The following is a 23,091-nucleotide window of genomic DNA, read 5'->3' as shown; positions in this document are numbered from 1 at the left end:
ATTAATTAAAAATATAAATTACGATGCTAACAATATCTTTTTACTCTGGCGCCAGGTCTGGGCAATGTAGGAAAACTAATAATTGGCTCTAGGCGTAGCCACACGATTTTTTGGAACAAATAAGTGTTTGATTAGTTCGTTCTGGGAAAAATAAATTGGGATTAATATTATTCCGGATGTCGTGTGACCCAAAAGAATTTTTTGAATCACCAAAATCCACGAATATCCAAAATTGTGGATACTGATAGTGTTTCACAAATTTCGTCAATCCGTAAATTTTACATATAAAGGTACCTTTTATTTTGCTACTAGTTGTTATATTTATGAAGAACTTAATTTATTTAAAACTAAATCTACTGCAATTAGGTAAATATGTAAATATCCTATTTCACTCTATATATTTCATTTATCTTTATATAATATTTCGCTCAATTGTAGTAATTAAATTTTTTTACTAAACTAAACTCCTGATTAACTTTCCTATAGTTATCAATTAATTAAACATTACATGATGATACATTGAACTATGATTTGAATTATGATGCATTGTTATTTTTATTTAAATACAATACATATTTTTTAATGTAGTTTGTGAATGACATTATAAATCCTGATATCTTATTGCAAAATAAGAACCAGTCGAGTGCATCTTAAACAATTATTTAAAAAATACATGGTTTTATGAAACAGTTACAGTGACATAATTTTACATTTATATGTTGTTAATGAACAATTTTGTAAGCAAGTTTTTGTTTATTTAAAACATTGTACACATTTGTATAAAAATAATAACTAGATATAAAGTACAGAAAATAGGTTTTTATTTTTATAAAGAATTGTCCGAAATTTAAATTATGAAATAAAAAACTGATCGAGTTTTGAACAACAACAACTTATTTTATGAAACAGGGTCAGTTATGTTTAATAATAATTTTTTATTTATATACTGTTTATAAACAATGTTTTAGTCAAATATTTATAGTTTTTAGTTTGGAAACATCATCATGACTTTTTTAATTGTAACTTGATATTATTAGATATGTATTAAAAGATTCTATGACACTCAGCAGAGAATTATCATTTTGTAGTCAAAAAAATGATTATTGGAATTTTTCGTAGAAAAATTTCAAAATCATCAAATAGAATTTATACCAAATTTTATTAAAAAATATAGTATATTAATAAGTCTGTGGTAGAATTCCATTTTTCTCATAATCTTGTTCCTTGTGATAAAATATAATAAATTTATAAAAGCAACAGTAAATACATTAGAAAAAAAATGAAATTTGGTTATCTTTTGAGATATTATTTATTAAAATAGAATTATAAATAAAAAAGTCACATTTTATGAGAATAAGCTGAGTGCAATTCTAACCATTTTTAAACTGAGCTTTATTTTAGTTATAATTTTTCAATTTGTATGATTAAACTATGCACTATTACTACATACCAAAATATGTTGCTATTAACACCTTTATATATGAAGTAAAAATTGGTATGTACATCACCTAGTAGAGGTTTAGGGTATTTTTATGAAAAAATTGAGTACATCAATGGATACATAATGATGTACTAATTCAATTATCGAGTAAATATAATTTTTTTGTTTTGTCAGTCTTATTAATTAATTAAATTTTTTAATCTGGTATTTTGATGTATATTGGGTTCATTGGAGAACTTAATTTTTGAATGTAAAGGTTTGAGGCTTTCGTGACCATTGTTTCTATACCTATAGTTGTTGGAATTATTTTCAACAAACGTCGACCAATAAACCCCGACAACTATAGATATCATTTTTTTAAATTTTCTGATCGGAAAAAATAAAATATAATATAAATTTTATTTATTTCTCTTTTGAGATATTTTTTATTAAAAAGGAGTTATATATAAAATAAGTTGAGTGTATCTTAAAACATGTTTAAGATAAACACTTTACTCTAATTACTTAATTATAATTTTTCATTTTGTATTGTTAATTATGTACTAATACTACGTCCAATAATATGTTTCTACTAATTTTTTCATAAATTTTTTGCATAAATACTTCAAATGTTTTTTATGAAATATATTGTTTATAGTCTAATATATGTATTTTTTTAATTTTCTGAAAGAGATTGAAACACTCTCGAAACATTTATATTTGTAATTTTATATTTATGACAAATTATTGTTCCTACTGACCAAGTCAACCATGGAATAAAATATCAAAAACATATTAGAACAGCAGTATGAGTTACACGTTTTGATAAACAAAAATAACGATTATAAAAACTAATAAGTTAAGTCACTATTCTTAGATATTTTTGATGTTTTAGATAATTTAGTTGGATCATTCCATAAATATGATATATATATATATATATATATATATATATATATATATATATATATATATATGATAGATTAGCGACTGTTAATCTGTCTTTTTAGTTTGATTAAAACACTAAATTCACAATAATACGCTTTATTACAACAAACGTGGTTTAACCCTCGACATCTAAAGCTTGACTGCCTGGTTCTTTCTTAAGAACTGCCCCGATTATTAAATGTAAACAAATACTTCGATTTGCTTATAAAACAAAACTAGTCTAAATAGATGTGAGCACGTCGCATCGGTCCATCGGTGAAGGTGATGACGTAAGCTAACACGGCCTTCCTGACATGTGGGGCGTCCTCGCACCTTCCGCAGTTTTGCAAAGATTCACCTGACACCGGTAATCTGTAAACATTATAACAGCAGTACAAGCTCAAAATATATTCGAAGAACTAAGTCTAAACCTTATTTCATTTAACAAAATAGACTGTTATGTGGCACAGTTAACAACCACTAGAAGCTCAGAGGCGGTTCAACCATCAACAGGTCTGTTACACCCATGACTCTCAAGTGCTATCAAAAGATACCATATTCTAGCCAGGAGCTCAGAGGCGGTTCAACCACTACCAGGTCTATTACCCGCTTGTCTCACAGACCCAGAACACAACAATCTAAGCCTGCAGAGCAGGGACCTTAAAAATAGCCTGCCGAGCAGGGACCTTAATCATAGCCTACTAAGCAGGGACCTTCACATATAGCCTGATACACAGGGACCTTAAACAGCCTACTAAGCAGGGACCTTTACACACATTCACACATCAATCTTATTAAATAAATCTATATCCATCATACCTTATAGAATTTCTGTATCTGGCCAGGTTCGTAACTGTTCATGCGCTGCTATTGTAGTTCTACCTCGGCTGCCAATCCTTCGGAGTGCGTACCTCTCATTAGGTAAACAATGCGTTACCTCAAAGGGTCCGTGATACTTTGGTTTCAACTTTCCTCTATTCGACAGCTAACAACGACATCTAATCCTAACGAACTTGCTTCTGTATGTAGTTCGGTTGACAATTCCAGATCAAAAATGTTGAAAATCGGATAAGAAATCAATCGTACATTTTCACATTTAAATGTCCATTCAAAAGATTTTCCCTCACGTAACAGTGCAGATATCGGTGCTGTTAAAGTTGCAAAGTTTTTCACAAGATGTCTAAAATATCCATTCGGTTGTTCTTTTATTTCTTTCGTAACCCACTCGTCCATTACTGACAAATTCAAGTCATGTTCCTCAAATGCAATTTCTAAATCTTACAAGTCGAAACTGCGCTGCAGCCACACTTAAACCTTCTGCGCAGCCATCTTCAATGTTGCTTGAGTAGTTTGGGCGTTGGCCATTGTCGATAAAATTTCCATGTTTTGTTTTTGGAATCTGTTGTTATTTTCTTGCTGCATTTTAAATAACAACGCCATATTATTGTCTGTCTCCGATACACTTTCGGTAATGTTCACAACGTTCGGACTTACTGCGCGGTCGCGTTTTTCACTATTGTCTGCCATTGTTCGTTCACAAAGAAACACAAAAAAAAAAAAATATTTTTTTAGGTCCTCTCTTCCGGAAATAATTCACGAGAAGATATCCCACTTCTGATGATAGATTAGCGACTGTTAATCTGTCTTTTTAGTTTGATTAAAACACTAAATTCACAATAATACGCTTTATTACAACAAACGTGGTTTAACCCTCGACATCTAAAGCTTGACTGCCTGGTTCTTTCTTAAGAACTGCCCCGATTATTAAATGTAAACAAATACTTCGATTTGCTTATAAAACAAAACTAGTCTAAATAGATGTGAGCACGTCGCATCGGTCCATCGGTGAAGGTGATGACGTAAGCTAACATATATATATTTAATTTGGTGTTAATTTGAAAACTTATTTTTTTTTTTTAAATTTTCTGACCGCAAAAAAAAGTAATATACATTTTATTTATTGTCTCACTTTTGAGATATTATTTATTAAAATGGAATTAAAAATAAAAAATTCACACCCCAAAATGGGACACCATTTATAATAATGAACTTAGTGTTGTTTTCTATAACTATTTTTGAAATAAACATTATAACTATTTAGTTATAATTTTTCATTTTTTCACTGCTTCTTCGTACATAGAATTCTTCATTTGATTGAAGTGAATATGTAGTAAATTCTGTATCTCTATCATTGTGTAAACTATTTTCACTATTGATAATCTCACACAAATTGCTCATTGACTTATTGAAAATTAAGAAATAGTTTAAGTTAATCGTATTAGATAAATATTAAAGTTATATAATATATATGCTTATTCATAAAAAAATTCTAGAAAATGATTAAAAAAGTTTCTTAATCAATAATCCGTACTGGATCATGATCTTAGCAAGCGGTCAAACAGAATTTATCATAACATCATGTATAGAAATACACATTAAAAAAAACCATTTATTTGAGTGTGTAGGTTTGCCGCTTCGATCGTAAAATAACAAAGTATATGGACACCATATTCGCAATCCGTTCCAAATCAGAAACGCAAGCAAGGGACACACGAGACAATTTTTTAGTTGGCCAGTTGCAAATTGTCCGGTGCGTCATCGCATCAAAAAACCACAATGCATAAACAACAACCTGTTTACGCAGTGCCTTTCGGTAAAACTATTTTCGGGATGCCGTCACGTTAGTGGCTCTATAGCGAGCGAGCGGGCGCGATCCCGTCGTCGACTTCCCTGTTTGGAAATTCCACCGACAAACCCACACCGTCCGTACGGCGGACGACGGACGACGGACGAGCAGAACGACAGAACAAGACAGAACAACAGAACAGAACAAAACGCAACGGGCGACCGAACCGACGGACGCAACGGGCCCAACTCTCCTCTGCATTCGTTCGTTAGTTAGCAAAGATTAGAAATACAACGCAATCCACGTGCTAAAAAGTATCCGTGTAGTAGCGACACAGACTCCCCGGTCCGTTGTTTGCCCGTTCCCCGTCCCCCGTCCCCTTCCCGCGCGCCAGCCGTCCGCGACTCGGCTCGCTATTTTGACGGGGAAGGTCGACGTCACGTGACAAAACGCGGGCCGCGGCGAGAGGCGAGCGGCGCGGGGGGAATCTGGCTAGACTTTCGTTCAAGTCTGAATGATGGCCGCCTGGTAAATGTGCGTTTTCCACCGATCTGCTCTTGTCCAGGGTGGTGCGTGTGTTTCGTCCGGGCATACGGACGTTCGGTCGTATTGCAAGTTTGTTCCTGGTGGCGATTCAACCCCGTGGTCGTTGGTTAATTCTTAATTTTACTCGGGTGAAGTGTCGACGCAGTGCGCACGCGCGTTGCACTAGTCTGCAAAACGTCGAGACAGCCGGTCATAGCACAACCAGACATGTTTAGGTGAACGTTTGATGCGGACGGTAGGTTACGTGCGTGTGGAAACGGTACAGGCGCCAATTAATTGAATCCAGACGACGTGTTTTTTTTTCCGTAACTAATACAACATCGTGATGACAGTGATCTTCTAATCGCTAATCCGAGTGACAATCGACTTTTTAAACAACAGTTAAACACTTTTTGCCGTGACTTTGATTCGATAATAATAAATTATGTCAGTGATAAACCATGTTAACAGTAATTGTATTTAATGGTTCTCTGTAGTGTGAAATCGAAATACTTTAAGATGATGGAAGTAACCGCTCACCTGAAGAGCGTGCTAAAGAACTATCAGCACAGTGCGACGAAGAGTCTGCAGGGTCCCGGACTGTCGCTGGTGACCGCCAAAAGCGAGTTCCCCAGTCCGGAAATCAAAGAGGAGGAATTCGTGCCGGCCAGCTTCCCGGTCCAGCAGGTCCCCATACTCACCACGCCGGACACCTCGTGCAGTGAAAGGACCGAAACGACCTTAGAGGGTGAAACCATCTCTTGCTTCGTTGTCGGAGGCGAAAAGCGCTTGTGTCTGCCCCAAGTGCTCAACTCGGTGCTCAGAGATTTTTCGCTGCCGCAAATCAATCAGGAATGCGACCAGCTACACATATACTGTTCCAGGTGCACCCTCGAACAGTTGAACGTACTAAAAAACCAGAACATACTGCCATCAGGTGCTCCCAGTTGCGGATTAATCACCAAAACTGACGCGGAGCGATTGTGTAGTGCCCTGTTGTACGGCAACATCACCACCACCATCAAACCGAGGAAGGAGGCCCTGTCGTTCAAAATCTATCACCAGTGCTTCGGGAAGGCGTACGGCATATGCTACCCGGAACTGTTCATCAGCAAAAATGCGAAATGCATAAAGTGTGTGGACTGCCAGAATGGTTTTTCGCCGCAGCAATTCGTGTGTCACGTGCACAGGGACTTGGAAAACAGGACTATACATTGGGGATTCGATTCCTGCAATTGGCGGAACTACCTGTTAATCTCCAAGGATCAGCCGGAAGAGGAACAGTACGTCAAAATATTGGACGAGATGCAGAAACAGTATGAAGGCAAAGCAACGTTCCCGCCTCCGATTATAGACACGCCGATTAAGAGGAAACAGGTTAGTGGCAGTGACAATGTCATAATGTTCAATCCGAGAATGCTGTGGGGAAAGCACGCGTCTATTGTTTTTTTGAACTACGGTACAAGCAGGTCGATTGTCTACCATAATACCTATAAGAGTCTTGTAACGAGACTGTAAGCAGTACTGGCAAACAAAACATACTGATTAGATAATAATGTGGTCGTATGTGCTATATGGCGCCCAACATTTTTCTTATTGGACATAGAGTTTTCGTTTTCATTAGAGGGAGATAAGCGACTATGGCCAGAAAATGATTACTATGGCAACTGATAAATTTTCAGGATTGCTGAAGTGTTCTCATTATATTGCTGTTCAGATAAATTGTATAATGTATATTGGGTCATGTTGTTGAAATAACAATGGAAGTGATTAAAATACATTCTAATCTGAAATATCTCCAGAAACTAGTCACAAAAATACAATTCTGCGATGAATCAGTTTATATAGTTACATTGTAAATTTTACAAGAAAGAACAAAGGAAAATAACCAAAGAAGAATTGAAGACAAAGTAAATCATCAAAAAGAAGACTACTCATCTAATTAGTTTTTAGTACATAGTACTACGAATGTTGTTAGAACATTAATATGTATCGACACTCAATTCAAACAAGAATTATGTTATAAGTTCAAACATGAGTATTTTGATTGGCGCCCAACTACGAGCGGTTGGGCGCCAAAGGCTATACAAACATTAATAATTACGAGTGAACAATAATAACTCTTTTAACATTAAGGGATGTGCTATTGTACTTATAATAGCCTACCCGTTTCCAACATTCGAATATAAAACTCTTTCTGTAGGAATATAAGAAAATTTTAAACGACAACTCGAGAACCCCTTTTATAAATTTTAAATATGAGCCGGCGCAACTCGAAAACCTCAACACACAATGCGAAACCCGACACTTAATATAATCCGTCCATGGTCTTTTTTAATTTCAGCTGTACGTATTACATTTCACTGAAAATAAATTCAACTGTTCATCACGAAATTAGACGCAATTAGTAATGACTATAATGTCCGGCGTTATCTCTTTTAAATTGTTTAAATAGAACAAACAGAAGAGCTGTTGCAACGTTGATAACTATGATTTATCTATTCAGTTGGCCAGCGGCCTCACAAAAAATATATAATGGTAATAATAGTATAATTACCAATTCCAAAGGAATTTAGATCAAACATGAAAATTGATGGGATTGATTAGTTCTACTAGTCTCAAGGAATTATTACGAACAAAGAAAACAACGTTGTATATGATACAATATTTGTATATGTGTTGGTTGTATAAACTTAAGCTGTTTGTTTAAACAAAAAGCTAGACTAAACACAGTTTACGCACATTGGATTATTACAATAAAACACATACGAATAACTCAACATCAATGATGACATTTCAATAACGCAGCACATTTCGTTATATTAGTTGCGGTTTATAATAACAACCACATTGTATGGTCAAGGTGTGGACAAACGAATTGTTTATGTTCAACTTACGATTGGAACTGAGCATGAACGAAAATGGGTTTTAAAATATCCTTTTACAACGTTCAAACATGTGTACATTAATATTAAAATATGTGTAAAAGATGCTATAAATAGAGTAATAAATGAAGACCGTTTTAAAAACAAGATTTAAATAAAATGCTGTTTTTGAAAGCAAAATTTTGTTTTCTATTAACATTTTGGATTATCATTTTAAGTACTTAAGTATTCTGATTGTTTGAGGTTTACAATAAAGCTAAAAAAATGCGTTTTCATGTTATATATTGTACGTATAGAATTATTATGTTCGTTTTGTTCTCATGTGTGACACTATTATGGAAGTATGTATGTAAATAACAAAGATAAGGGCAATAATAAAATGTTCTTCTTTAAATTTTTAAACGCATTATCAATGAAAAACAATATTTACTTGACCAGTCTGTGCACGATATTACGTTGCATATGATTATTTTAGCCAATTTTTTTGTAATTCTAATTACAAAATGTACACGTAAATTTTGGAATTGCTATCGAACTGGTTTTGTTCAGTTAAAACCACATATTGAAGCATTAAATTGGTTTGACATTTTTTTCATTCAAAATTCGGATAGCTGAACAGTCGATCAGATGAAATGCGTCAATTCGTTACCTTGATATTAGCATTTCAAATATTTATGTCACAAATTTGAATTTTTCGACACTCTTCAATTTAATACTGGCCAATCAGCCGCAGATTTGTAGAAAATTATGATTATAATTTCACTGTTTTTTAATCCATTTTGGTTGATAATATGCATATTAAAATAATAAATAAAATAAAATTAGTAAATATTTACATGGAAATATTGCAGTTTTTATATATACACAGGATGTCCTTTAACAAATGGGTCAGTAAAATGCTATATTTTTTTTATGAATCAAAAATTTTGCGATTTAACCAAACATGGACAAATAATATCAAATATCTGTCATAAATTTGAATTTTTCGATACTCTTTAATTAAATACTGGCAAATTAGCCGCAAACTTATAGAAAATTATGATTATAATTTCACTGTTTTTTATTCATTTTGGTTAACAATATGCATATTAATAATAATAATTAGTAAATATTTACATCGAGCTTTAAAAATATTGTATCATTTTTATATTATACAAGGATGTCCTTTAACTAATGAGTCAGTTAAATGTTATATGTATGAGTCAAAAATTTTGTGATTTAGCCAAACTTGCCTTATTAAAAAATTAACAATAATCGTGGCCAAATTTAACATTTTGTTTTCCATTTTATTCAGTAACTTCCTTAGAAATCAGTCTCTTTGACCAAAATTTGTCCAAAGGGGGATTCTTAACTCGAAAAGATATACTTTGATCATTGGTATGTTGTAAATTAAGTTGGGCTTCTTGTACGACACTTTATATACTTTAAAACCGTTATAACTTTTTTACTTTATATTATATAAAAATATTGTTTGTTCACCTTATTAATGGAAAAAAGGTACACTTTATAAATATCTCTATGAGTGAGAATTCTACATTGTTGCAGTACTTCAATTAATTTGACACAAAAGTTGCTAGACAAGGAAGGAAATTTTGGAACTGTGTACCATATTCACTAATTTAAATCGAATATTTAAACGTTAAAATCTCAAAAACGTCCACTTCGAGACAGATTTCTGTGGTGTAATTTTTTTATAAAAAAATTGGGAGAATAATATTATTTATGAAATGTAAAACGTTACAACAGGTTTAATATGACCAACGTGATATCCTCCTTAATTTATAACAAAATAATGATCAAAATTTAAGCTTGTTCGACCCCACTGTAAATCATAAGTGCTGAGTAATAATTACATATCTAGTCTTTGTCAATTATGTTAAAAAATTCTATACTAAAACGTAGAAAATCAAAACTCTATGAAATTTCAAAGACCTGTAAGGCTAATTCTGTTTATTTAATATCGCATATAATTGCCCTTGTAAAAATAATAAGTTTTCAACACAAATATTATTGTAAAACAAATTTGAATTGCCCGTGATCTCCGAGATAACAAAAACTAACGTATAATTAACGTTCGAAGGATATGTGTGGAAGATGTGGCCGTGCCTGGGCGAAACAGCGTTGCATATTTAAAATCTATATACGAGTCGCATTAAAATATGCAAATCCGCTCCGATTACATTCGAAACCGACGAAATTTACGATAAGAGGCCCCTCGGCTAATGGATTGCGCACTTCATCCTTCGTTTTCCGAATTTGCCGGCCGGTTTTCCGTAATTCAAATCGGAACGAGGGGGGAAATTGTTGTGGGTAAAAAATGCTTCACAAGCAAACGCAACGAGAGCACTACCGACAAGCGCATGACATCATAAATGGAGTGTTTTGCGATCCAGCAGCGTGCGCGAAAGAAAAAAAAAACTTTTGATCGAGACTCAATAACGGTCGAAATGCGTTTAAACAAGATTTGGTAAATTATTTATGTGTTCACACCCACGCGCGAATTCTATTCAATGAACTATTTTGAGCGTCGTATCAAAAAACGTAGCGCATATGTAAAATCACAATGGGAGGAGGGCGGGGTGGTAGGCAGCGGAATAATTGAATGCGAGAAATTGTTTCATTAATGTTTACTTGCTGCATTCTCTTTTGCTTATTTTTAAATTTGGTTTGACATGGTGCCAGTTGGATGTCAAACGTAAGTTACGGACAAGAATTCAAAATGTGTTAGCGATACATACGTGCAGAAAGGAATTCGGTGTTATTAGAAATAATTTTATCTCGGCAATATTTTATATTTAGCTAGGAAACCTGTCATCCAGTAAAGTGAAACTTTCAACTTAAACACACGTTCAAAAACACCCATTACGCAATTGTCATTTATCCGAGCCGAATATTTTCAACAGGCGTTTCAACTCTGGAAATTGAAACGAAATGCATGTTAATAAATTTGCGTGCAATCGAATTAGTTGCGGAACCGATGCGAATTTACCTCTTCTAAGAATATTTATTTGTAGTTTATAAATTTTATCATCGGAATAAGTATCTAAATTCGTCACAGCCAATGAAAATATTATGTGTCGATAGTTTCCAAATATTACGGTCATCTACTAAATTTAAAGGTGGAAAATTGTGGGACTCGTGCCAATTCCCTTGGCCAACTATCATTGTTTCGAGGAAGGTTCTACCATTTTGTAGGGGGATTCCATTCATTTAATATTGATTTAAGTTGCACTTGTTGATGATTAATATTTAAGGCATTCAGAAATGCTTTTTGGATGTGCCAATTTTTTTATATCTACGTTGTTTCGCAGAAAAATTGCGTTTCAAATTCGTTATTGATTTATAAAGATCATTTAAATGAAAATTTCCGAGTATTTTTTATTTAATAACCAGTAAAATTCACTTGATGATTAACATGTAAAACATTCAAGAATGCTTTACTTTAGAAAATTTCGAGCTGCCAATTTTGATATTTTGATGGTTTCCAGAAAAAATGTGTATTTCTTTTCATTTTATAAATATAATTTAATTAAAAAATAGAATATAAAAATCAAAAATTATTTTTACGAGGATTCTTTTTATTTTCTTTAATTAAGATTTAAGTGGCGTTTGTTTATTAATATCAAACATACTTAGAAATATTTATGTTTTTGCGTTTCAAATAATTTTTAAGTAAAGTATTCAAGAATACTTTGGAGTTTTCTTGTTCTTGTTGGATATTTGTGTTGTTTAAAAAAATAATAATTTCGAATTCTTTTCTGTTTTATATAAATACTTTAAATAAATTAATTTTACAATTTTCCAGTAAAATTACTTTTGCATTTTGCAAACGGTTTAAATGAAAGTCTTAAATCACTTTTAAGAGTTTAATAAAGGTTTAAGTTGAATTTTTTATTTGAAGAAGTAAGACATTCAGGAATACATTGAGTTTTCCTGCTGACAGCTGCATATTTTCGTTGTTTTAAATAAATGTATTTAACCAATTTTTAAAGGTCTCCTTTTATTTAATATTGGTTGCCCTTGATGATTCATGTCCAAGACCCTAAGAAATGCTTATTGACCTTTTGTGCCCTTAACTTAATTTTTGTGGGTTCTAGAAAAATTACTTTTTTAATTATTTTTCGTTACATAAAAAAAAACGATTTAAATGAAAGTCTTACTCATTTTTAAAAGGATTCATCTCATTCAATAAAAGTTTAAATTGAATTTGTTATTGCTGAAGTATATATGTAGTAAATATTCAGGAATACCTTTGAAGTTTTCCTGCTGGCAGTTGGATATTTTCTTTGTTTCAAAAAAATGTATTTAAAATTCTTTTCTATTTAAATAAATGTATTTAACCATTTTTAAAGAATTCTTTTTATTCCATATTTGTTTAAGTTGCACTTGATTATTAATATTTAAAGCACTTAAAAATCCTTATTGTATTTTGATTCCTCAATTTTAAAATTTTTGTCGGTTAACTTTCGAATTATTTTTCGTTACATAAAAAACGATTTAAAGTAAAGTGTTTTTACTACTTTTAAGAAGATTAATCTCATTCAGTAAATATTTAAGTTGAAATTGTTATTGATGAAATAAAATATTCAGGAATACTTTCAAAGTTCCTTCGGACAGTTTGATATTTCCTTTGTTTCAAAATGCATTTGGAATATCTTTGTATTTTATAAAAATAATTTAAATAAATATCTAATCAATTTTATAAAGGACATTTTTTGTTTAATATTAGCTTAAGTTGCACTTGATGATTAATATCTAGAACACTTAGAAATGCCTTTGGCGTTTTCGAGCACTCAATTTTAATATTTAATAGAAAGAATAGTTTTAATAATGGTTTAAGTTGAATTTTTTATTGATGAAGTAAAACATTCAGAAATATTTCCTGCTGGCTTTAGGTGTTTCAGAAAATTGCATTTCTAAACATTTTATATTTTATAAAGGACAATTTGAATAAATACCTCTCACCATATTTTACAGGACTTTTTTCAATTAATACTAATTTAAATTGCGCTTGATTAATATCTAAAACCATGCCCTGTTTTTATATTGTCATTAGGAGCAGAGAAGTGTTTTCGGAGTTTTTGAACTTTTTAAAATGATCTTTTACTTCATGCCAATACCCCTGTAGTTTTCCTGCTGACAATTTGTTATTTTCGTTTAAATTACCTTTAATTTAATTTAATTTAATTTAATAAATATTATTTTAAAGTATTGATTTAAGGTGTTAGCTAATAAAATGTAAAACACTCTTGAAATGCTTTTGGAATTAGTCAATTTTAATATTTTCAAGGATCGCACAACCATTACTAATTCATTTTCTGTACATAAAATTAGTAATTAATATCATCAAACATTTATTAGATGATTCAATTTATTTAATATTGATTAAAGTTGCACTCGACGACTAACATGTAAAACAGTCGGCAATAATTTCGGAGTCGGGGGACCTAAAACTGATGTAAATTAAATTAAGGTTCGCCTCGAACGTCGTGCGTTTCGTATGCGTTCTCGTGTCGAGTGCGAGCGAGACCCGGAAACCTCAATAGTATCACTCGCGGCAAATAATAAAAAAAAAACACATAGCCGCACACCGTGCACATAATGGTCGATTAATTGGATGGGGCTGCCTTATGTCGCAGGTGTCGGTCGTACTATGAAAACCAAACGCGGAGATCTTGGTCGGCGAACGTCCGGCGCCATGTTTGCCCACAATCGTAAGCATCGCGCGCGGCCCGCCCGAATGTAATGCCGCCTTCAAGGCCTGCTGCCTCGGCCATTTCTTGCGGGGCCGACTTTTTTTTTTTAGGCGCGATATTGCACACACACACACTCCGCTGTGATGTAACCCGTTCGGAAAAGGAAGGCTGTTTTATTTTTGTAATACCCGCGGTTTTTTCTTTTTGTTTCGCGCCCGGTGTCGTCATGGCGGGCGTCGCGAAAACGTTCTCGGACACGTCGCCGAAGCGTACGTTCAACAATTGTTTCGTTAATTACGAAATTGTATTTTTCAAGCGTGCCAACGGAGAGCAGGGAACGAACGTGTTTCACAACGATAAATCGGCCTTTTTATCTGATCCATCATAAAAGTCAAGTGGCGAGGAATCCTTGAATGGATGAAATGTTTCTGTTTCGTTCTTCCCTGGGAAGATGCGGCACTTGTTTATGTTACGAAATAAATAAGTCAAGTATCGAAATATAGGAATGACGTCAGCTAACAGTACACCTAGACGTAGACTTGTTAATTGTTAAATATAATTGCTCAAATTTACACACATTTAAGTCGGTCGTACGTAAATTCATGAATAAATAATCTCAGTCGCCATAGACATACTTGAAAATTCTTACTCGGTGACCTTGTCCAATGCCAAACAAGTCTGTAATAACTGTTTGGCAATTGGAAAATAGGAGATTCCATGTTGTGGCCAATTTCTAAAAAAAACAACACGTCTATCATTTACCAAACGAACAAACGTTATTCCACTGTTATTGGAAGCGGTAATTAAAATATACGCAGTGACATTGAAAATAGAACAAATAGATTCAGAGGTCTAATGTTAATAAATTCCATTTGAGGGGAAAAATATTGGATTACATAAAAAATTTTTGTTTTACAAATTTTATTGGTATAATTTTTGTGTTTTCCTATCACATTGCATCGTTGTCGAAGATTGTAATGGTGTAGCGTACAAAAGTTTTAGGATATGGAATGGAATGAGGTCTTCTTCAGTGATGATTTTGATGGTCAAGTACCTGTAAGAAAGGCAAAGTACACAATTTTAATGAACATCAAATAGCTGGTTTGGGTGCCGTTATATATGGCAATTGGTCACTTTTAATTTTTATTATGAGTAACTTGACCACCCAACAATACATCCAAGATTGCTGCCTTACCTTAGAACCTTTCAAAATCCATCACCTCACAATTCGAGGTTTACTTTAGACTGCTTCTAATGTAAATTTGTGCCATTATCAGCAATTTTTTCGACGCATCATCGATTGAACACGTGCGGGATATCATGGACAGGAGCCTTCCCTCCGAAGACTCTGGCGGACCTTCAGCATCAAGTAAAGGTGGCATATGATGACGTACCTCAGAATAACATTGACCACCTCATTAGATCAATGCCAAGGCGAATCAATGAGAGTCTAGACCAACAATATTAGCTTAAAAAATGATGCTGATTAATTTATTAAATATCTATTTCCCGAGTATATTTAATATAGAGACGTGACAGACGTATTTTTACCACTCTGTACATGTTTGTTATTCGATTCGATGCTGATTGGAATAACCCAAGCTAATTAAACGTCGAAAAGTTGATTGCATTTGATGTGCTTCTTAATTGGCAAAAGGAGAGAGAATAAAATTGGAGAATGTGTTTTTTAACTAGTAAGAGTGATGATGGAAAAGAGGTGTGCCATAACGAACCTGTCATTGTTAATCTTTTTTTCTACGGCTATTTCCATAAAAAGAGAAAATACAACAAAATTCTAATGGCAGTAAATTTAAAGATTGTGATTGAATTGGTAATTAAAACTATTTATTTTATCTCAGTGTGGTGACGTACAACTTTATCTTGATGGCAGAAGCATTGTTTACCTCTTATCTATATTACAACCGATTTTGCATGAGAGATTTTCACAATTCTGCGTATTAACTGCCTCATAAATACTAAAAGCGTTTCAATACATTTTTAACCGAATCTCACGGCTTAGTAAAACACAAAAATGATGCATTAATTGAAACAGTCGGCTGTTAATTTCTGAAATATGTGTGTAAGTATTCCGGTGCGCAGATCAACGCATACCGCGTGCTACAGCTTACAAAACAAGACATTGTCGCTCTAGCTTTTAAGTCATCCGTAACGGCGGAAACAAGCAGGCCATGGTGAAATAGCCACGTTGCCGCACGCTGCATCAGTAATACACTTCTTAGATTAATACATATTTACTCACCTAATGAGACACGGCAGATATTTAATTGATGGCGGTTTTAACGGAGTCATTGGAATAATGAAAACGAGGCATGGCAAGAAAGTAATGAAGGATTGCATGCAAATTAATTGTAAAGTGTTTAAAGACACATTAAAACGTAGCGAAATTAAAAATAGATTATGACATTAAATGCTGATGATTGTGGGTGCACAATTTATTTCGTTTTAGCTCGGCTTTCATTTTTGGCTTTGTCTCGAAATGGAATCTTAACAAAATAAAAAGGTATTTTTAACCGAAAAATTATGTAAAAACCCATATGGCAACAATTATAATATTTTGCACATTTCGCATAGTGTTTTGGAATCGTATCAAAAGTTCAACGATAAATATTTTTTATGATCCAGAAATATTCTGGCGCCTCAATGATTTACGTCGATGTGGAGCGTCGAAATATAGATAAGTGGCTTGTAACTATGACAGCCACAACATTCTACTGCTGATAAGATGATATAGAGATAAATGTAGTGCAAATTATCCTATAAATTGTTAAAAAAATATTATCTTGGGAACCCATTTATGTGCACCGATCAGTAAACAATATCAAAGTCTGACATAAATTTAAAATGTTTTTGTTTTTAAATTGAAACCAAAACATTTTTGGGGGGTCTAGGTCTTGACGGCGTATTATTTGTTTTTGATGATAGTAAAATTATACATTGCACATGGACATATTTTATTGCCATCAACACTAGCAATAGTTAGAAAAATACAGATGACTTTGTGTACTAATTTAAATAAAATCACTTTGATTTGATTGTCTTTAGTGGTAAATATTTTCAAAAAATTTACCACTGATCTTTTTATTGTTGTTGCGATTTTTGTTACATGTTTTCACAGAAATGAGATGTGTTGTTCCCTCAATTTAGAAATTTTTTGAACAACATTTTTTTTAAAATAAAACATGTTCTATAAACGACTGCGTAGTGTACATAACACTCGATATTAAAAGTGAAGTACACCCAAAATGTTTTGTTTACAGTACATGCTATTTAAATCTAAAAGCGATTCGCTAGGAGCTTCGTCACAATACAGGATGTTCACATTCGAGGACCAGTAAAAATATCTGGCAAACTTAATATTTCTAAAATTTCTTACTTACACAAATCGTTTTATTTAATTATGCAAAAATATGTATATATATGTTATAATGTAAAATATAATAAAAAAGTTATTATCGGTTCAGGTTCATCCAATATATGCTAATTTTCCTCAAATAATTGTTGAGAAATCTTAAAATTGTGAAATCAAGTTGTATTTCAAGATTCCAAAAATTCCACTCTCATCTCAGAAATCTAATAAAAAAGTTTTGGGTTGTTTTCTGAAAATTACATTTGTCATTACTATTTAAAAAATAGTAGTTCGAAAATTATTAACTAATGATATATGACATAATTAGAGCAATTTTACTAACAATATAATTTAAAAATGTAAAAATGCAAGGGTTTACACATTCTAATAAAAAGCACATTAAGGAGAACAATTTTTATTCAAGAAAATAAATTATGTTGAGAAATTTAATCGAATATTTTTTATTAATTGTTAATTAAAATTATGAAACACTCTTATTTAATTGTTGAGATCAATAATAAAAGAGAGATTCATTCCACCTTTTTAAAAAAAACCAAAATTTGCTTTTAATGAAAGTATATTCGAAAAAAATCAATAAAAAAACTAATAATTCTTTAAAAATAAAAATATTTACAAATTCACTTAATTGTGTCTTGACAAATGATAAAAACAGACATTAAATCAAAAAATATTTCAAGATTCCAGAAATTCCATTGCTGTATCAGTAAAACAAACAAAATTTAATATAAGAAAATAAAATAAATCGAGAAACATTTAGTGTTAAGATTTTATATTTAGAAGATTTAAAAATATAACTTTTTAGTAGTTAGAATTTGGTCATATTTTTTTCAAAGTAAAATTTCTTATTTTGAGATATTTAATCGAAAATTTTTTATTTATTTTTAAATAAAAAGTTACGAATTAATTTGGTTAAGTAATTAAATAAAAAAATTAAAAATTTGATTCGAAAAATTTCAACACCATGTCAACTAACCTATTACAAATTATTTTTGATTAACAATTCATTTGGTGAATTTTAATGAAAAATGAAGAAAAAACAAAAAACATACTCAGTTTTATGTACAATTCAAAAAAATTATAAATATTCGACGTGTCCCACTTAACATAACCTCCGGTAAAGTAGACATTTTACTGTGAACGAATGATAACCCGGAATTGTTATTCAAATTATTTAATTAAAAGAGAAATTTATCATTAAGTTATAATTAAACAATTTTCGATTGTTGTAACTAGTAAATTTAAGTCCGGTGTAGATTCATTAATTTTTAATGAAATTGTGCGTGTTTAAAAAGTTTTATCTTGTCATTTTCTAGTCACAACAAACTAAATATAAACTTTATAGATTGCGTCACGACAGAATTTTGTAACTTTCCTTCACTCTGTCCACACGTTGAGAGTTGACGTGGTTGTGGACGTCTTAAAGAGTTTGCCATGTTTCAGAAATCATTTATTGTTATTCCGTCTAGCCTTAGGTAAAATTTTGACAGCCCATACAAATTGCATCCATTATGCCATCTCTGTAACGAAACAAAAACACCGGGCGACGTTGTCAAGGTACATTGGAGGCAAGGCACTGTCCGATGAATCGCATGACCTCGACCAAGCTGTCGATTTCGCAAATCAAATCACCGCCAACATACATAAATAAAAGTGAATATACAATACAAACACAATGTCAACTGTTCTGTTGCTCGGTTGCAACATAGGCTGTTGCACATGCTCCGCGAAGGATGAAGATTGCTTAGCATTCTGGCCGAGCGCCCGGTGCGTTCTTTCATGTCTTCTGCGGTCATTGTACACGGATAACATTGACTTCTTGTCGCGATCGGTCGGTAGGAAAAGGGGTTGTTTATCAACAACAACAAAAATTACGCGAGAAATTTTCAAGGTGATTCCGTCCAATCGTACAAGAAGGATCTAGAAGAGAACCAATTGATCGAACAGTCCGGAACAATTTGGCGTGTCGTGCGGGGCATTTAGGTGTGTCCTATTAATCAATTTGCTCGTCTTGCAAACCGGTGACCGCACAAAAAGAGCCGACCGGGTAATCAGAGGGACGCGGAATGAAAAGCGGTGTACGGCCCAGTTTTCGATTCGGGTCCCACCCCGTTGCCTTGTTAGGTGGGCAGGACCTCGAAAACATTCTTCAATTCGGAACAAAGGCGAACCGAGGGACCCGGGTACAATGGGATACGTGGACCTTTTTTTGTTCAACTTTTAATTCGGGGGAAGCGTTCTCGCAAATTATACGAAAGTCCGCATTCAAGGACCATAAAGGAGTTGTCACGCAGCTAAGAATATTAGTCTGGTTTTTATTTTATTTTTTTTTCCTCCTTCTTGTTCCGCATACTGGGGGCTATTGATCCGGATGAATGGGGTGTTGGGGGCACTTCCACTAAGTGTTTCGATTCAACTATTTATATTTAACCTTGTGCACAGCACATCTATTTGCCATTGACGGTGCACCTCTATTTCCATTGTCATTTCTCAAATCATTCTTATACGAACGACACTTGCATTTAACACACAACATTATCGTGTGCCAAAGTTCTGTTGTTTCACGAACATGTACAAGTTTATCGCCATGATTTGCATATGTACACCTAATTTTCATGAATTTCCATGCACCGAAGGTCCGTTTGTTTTAAAGCCGAACAAAATCCATTTGATTGGCGGATATCCATATCCTACGAGCTTCATTGTAATTCCATGCTCATATTACGAGACTTAGACATTAGACAAATTGTATGCAGTCATACAAACAGAATTTAATGGGCCGTTTACATAACACAAGTAAATATTTACTTGTGTTAATAATTTGTTTATCGAGGATGTATAGAAATGTTGATGGATGACCGAAGAACATTTAACTAACAATTGTTTTAGTAAATATTTAAGTGTCAATTGACAAACTAATTGATCGGAACATGTTCGATCAGGTTATAAAAAATCTTCTAAAGCACAATAATTAATGATTTACATGATAACACGAAAATGATTTCAATAAGTCTTGTTTATTGATTGGATGTTTTATCTACTGTTCATGCGATCAAATCGTGGAAGATAAATAAATGTTTGAAACAGAAATAACCAATATTTAGAAAGTAAAATTATAATATCGCGAAATTATGATAAATGTTATTTCACATGTTGAATGGATTTTAACAATATCTATCAAATATATTAATTAAAATTCTATTATTATTATTATTATTATTATTATTATTATTATTATTTATTTTAATATTTAATATCAAGTTTGGTAAAGTAACAATATAAAAATAGTTTATTAACAAATAAGTTCTAATTATTTACAAAAATACGTTTTTATATCCAATTAAGATATAATGTTAGTTTTTTGTGAATGTATATTATATAAATATTTTCCCTTAAATATCCTACTGTTACTGATGACTGATGTTGATGTGTATTGCTTTTTTCAAACAAAATTTGATCTTAGTATATTGATGTTGTGTGTGTGTTAAAATAAACAAATAAACTCTTTCATTGATTTACACAACTTATCAATAGAAAATATTTTGCTAATTTAAATATGGTAATGTAACATTACAAAAATGATTTATTAACAAATATGTTCTAATTATCTTCAAATATATGTTTTTCTAATAAATTAAGTATATAAAGTTTGTTTTTTGTAACTGTATAGTATTTAATTTTCACCAGTTTAAAAGTCATGCCATTTATTTATTTTATTCATTTTTCTAAATCAAAATTAATTTTTAGAATACGACAGAAAAACAACTAATATTTAAAAAATAAAACTATTTATAAATATGGCGAAATTGTGATAATTCACTTATTGTATGGTTGAAAATTTAACTTCGGTGTATTGTATTTTATTTAGTTTGAAATTGTCTTACAAAAATAAAACATAAACTTACATAAAAACAACAGTCCTTTTGTGAATGTGTATTACTTCAATAATTTATATTTTTTGAATAAAAATTGATTGATTATTATTCTCAAAATAAATATGTCTGTAAATACCTCTAAATTCTAAAATCGACATTCGAAAACTTCTTTATTCGATCGTTTTCATTTGCAAATTAGAAACTGAAGTACCCACTGCCGATAGCATCAATTCTTTAGTAATTTGTGTCGCAAACGGAGCAAAGGCATAATAACATGACCACCATGCGCAGCACTACTTAAAAAACCATTCAGCATTCAGTCGGGTCGGCTCACATCAAAGGCTTTGTCTCATGGAATGTCATTCCGAGTGTTTGTCCGCAACACATCAACTGGCGCAACGTGGAATAATAAAAAAAACATGCTGTCGTACAGCGTACAGTTTGCACGCCTCCATTATCAACAAAATGAATTCGCATCTAAGTTTTTTTTTCCCAGTCAAAGTCGGAGTCTTTCAAATAATTTCATGGTGTATTAAAAATGTTTTTTGAACGTTTCAATAGGTTCAAAGTGTTTTTGGTCGGTGAACACTCGGGTGGATATTGATAATCGGATGAAAATGTAAAAAAGCGTTTATCTTGCTATTCGAGGTATTATTTCTTTAGATTATTTCAATATGGGAGTTAAATTTATATTTAAAAATTTAATGCTTTTTGGATATTTTTGTGTTTTTTTAGTCTAAAAATTCGAATGAAGAAATTAAAAATGGGTTAACTAACTAACAAACTAAAATTTATCTCATACCTCATTATGTGTTTATACTTTTTATATATATATATATATATATATATATATATATATATATATATATATATATATATATATATATATATATATATATATATAGTTTTCTTCTAATAATTTCAGTACACGAGTCTTATTTGCACTTGTGTCAAAAACTGATGAGAAAATTAAAATAATTTTAAAATTAAATGACTTACTCATTCGTCTTATATCTCATCATCATATGATCATATTCCTTTGTACACGTTCATAATTTCAATGTGCAAAGTATGAATTAAAACTTCGTTCTCTCACCGCGTTAATGCTAAATACATATTCCCAATATGCTAAGTCACATTTGAATTAAACAACTTGCTTTATCACGACATGAGTGCGGATTCAAAATACGTATAAACAAAACTGTTTTTGTTAAATATGTTTTGTAAATTATGTTATGAAAAATCCAGAATTTTTCTTCGCGGTATCATTAAATACCTGATAGTCGCATCCTTTTTGCGGTTTTATTTTAAAGCTAGTAGATTTTCTAAATTGCCACTGGTGAGAACTGTCGACATAAATTACGATAAACTTATCGCCACCCGATGTTTACTAACTTCGGCGTCCTGTGTCAATTTTCCTGATACAAAACAACAATTTTAATTTAAACTTTGGAATCACAAATGTCTTCCGCACGTGGAACGATGTTTTTCTCATGTTTGTGAACATAATTTTGCAATTATCTAATGCACAAATTTTTTTAAACAATTTACTAATGTGTTTGCACAAAATTTGCGCTTAATTGCTTGCTTTTTTATTAGACTTTAAAACATACGCAATCATTTCAATCTTTATTTTGTTACAGGTCAGTAATGCAATTTAACACGTATGTAAGTTCGTAGGCAGCAAATCATTTAGCACCGGTATTATTTGAAAGTGCAAATATGATTTTATGAAAATATATTTTTAAAATG

At 32.0% G+C, this 23,091-nt stretch overlaps 1 protein-coding gene across 1 annotated transcript in view; it reads left to right on the top strand.

Moving 5' to 3' along the window:
* The first annotated feature begins 5,479 nt into the window (after window positions 1–5,479).
* LOC109608387 (ski oncogene) overlaps window positions 5,480–23,091 on the top strand; it is a 54,956-nt gene continuing 37,344 nt past the window's right edge. The window contains exon 1 of the mRNA XM_020024813.2: window positions 5,480–6,875. Within this exon, the coding sequence (XP_019880372.2) occupies window positions 5,982–6,875 (894 nt within the window). The 5' untranslated portion in view covers window positions 5,480–5,981. The remainder of the gene's footprint in view (window positions 6,876–23,091) is intronic.

The sequence above is a fragment of the Aethina tumida genome, chromosome 1 (assembly GCF_024364675.1).
Source record: "Aethina tumida isolate Nest 87 chromosome 1, icAetTumi1.1, whole genome shotgun sequence".
Taxonomy (NCBI): Eukaryota; Metazoa; Arthropoda; class Insecta; order Coleoptera; family Nitidulidae; genus Aethina; species Aethina tumida.
Note: the sequence above shows the minus strand (reverse complement) of the source record. Positions and strands in the feature narration are given on the sequence as shown.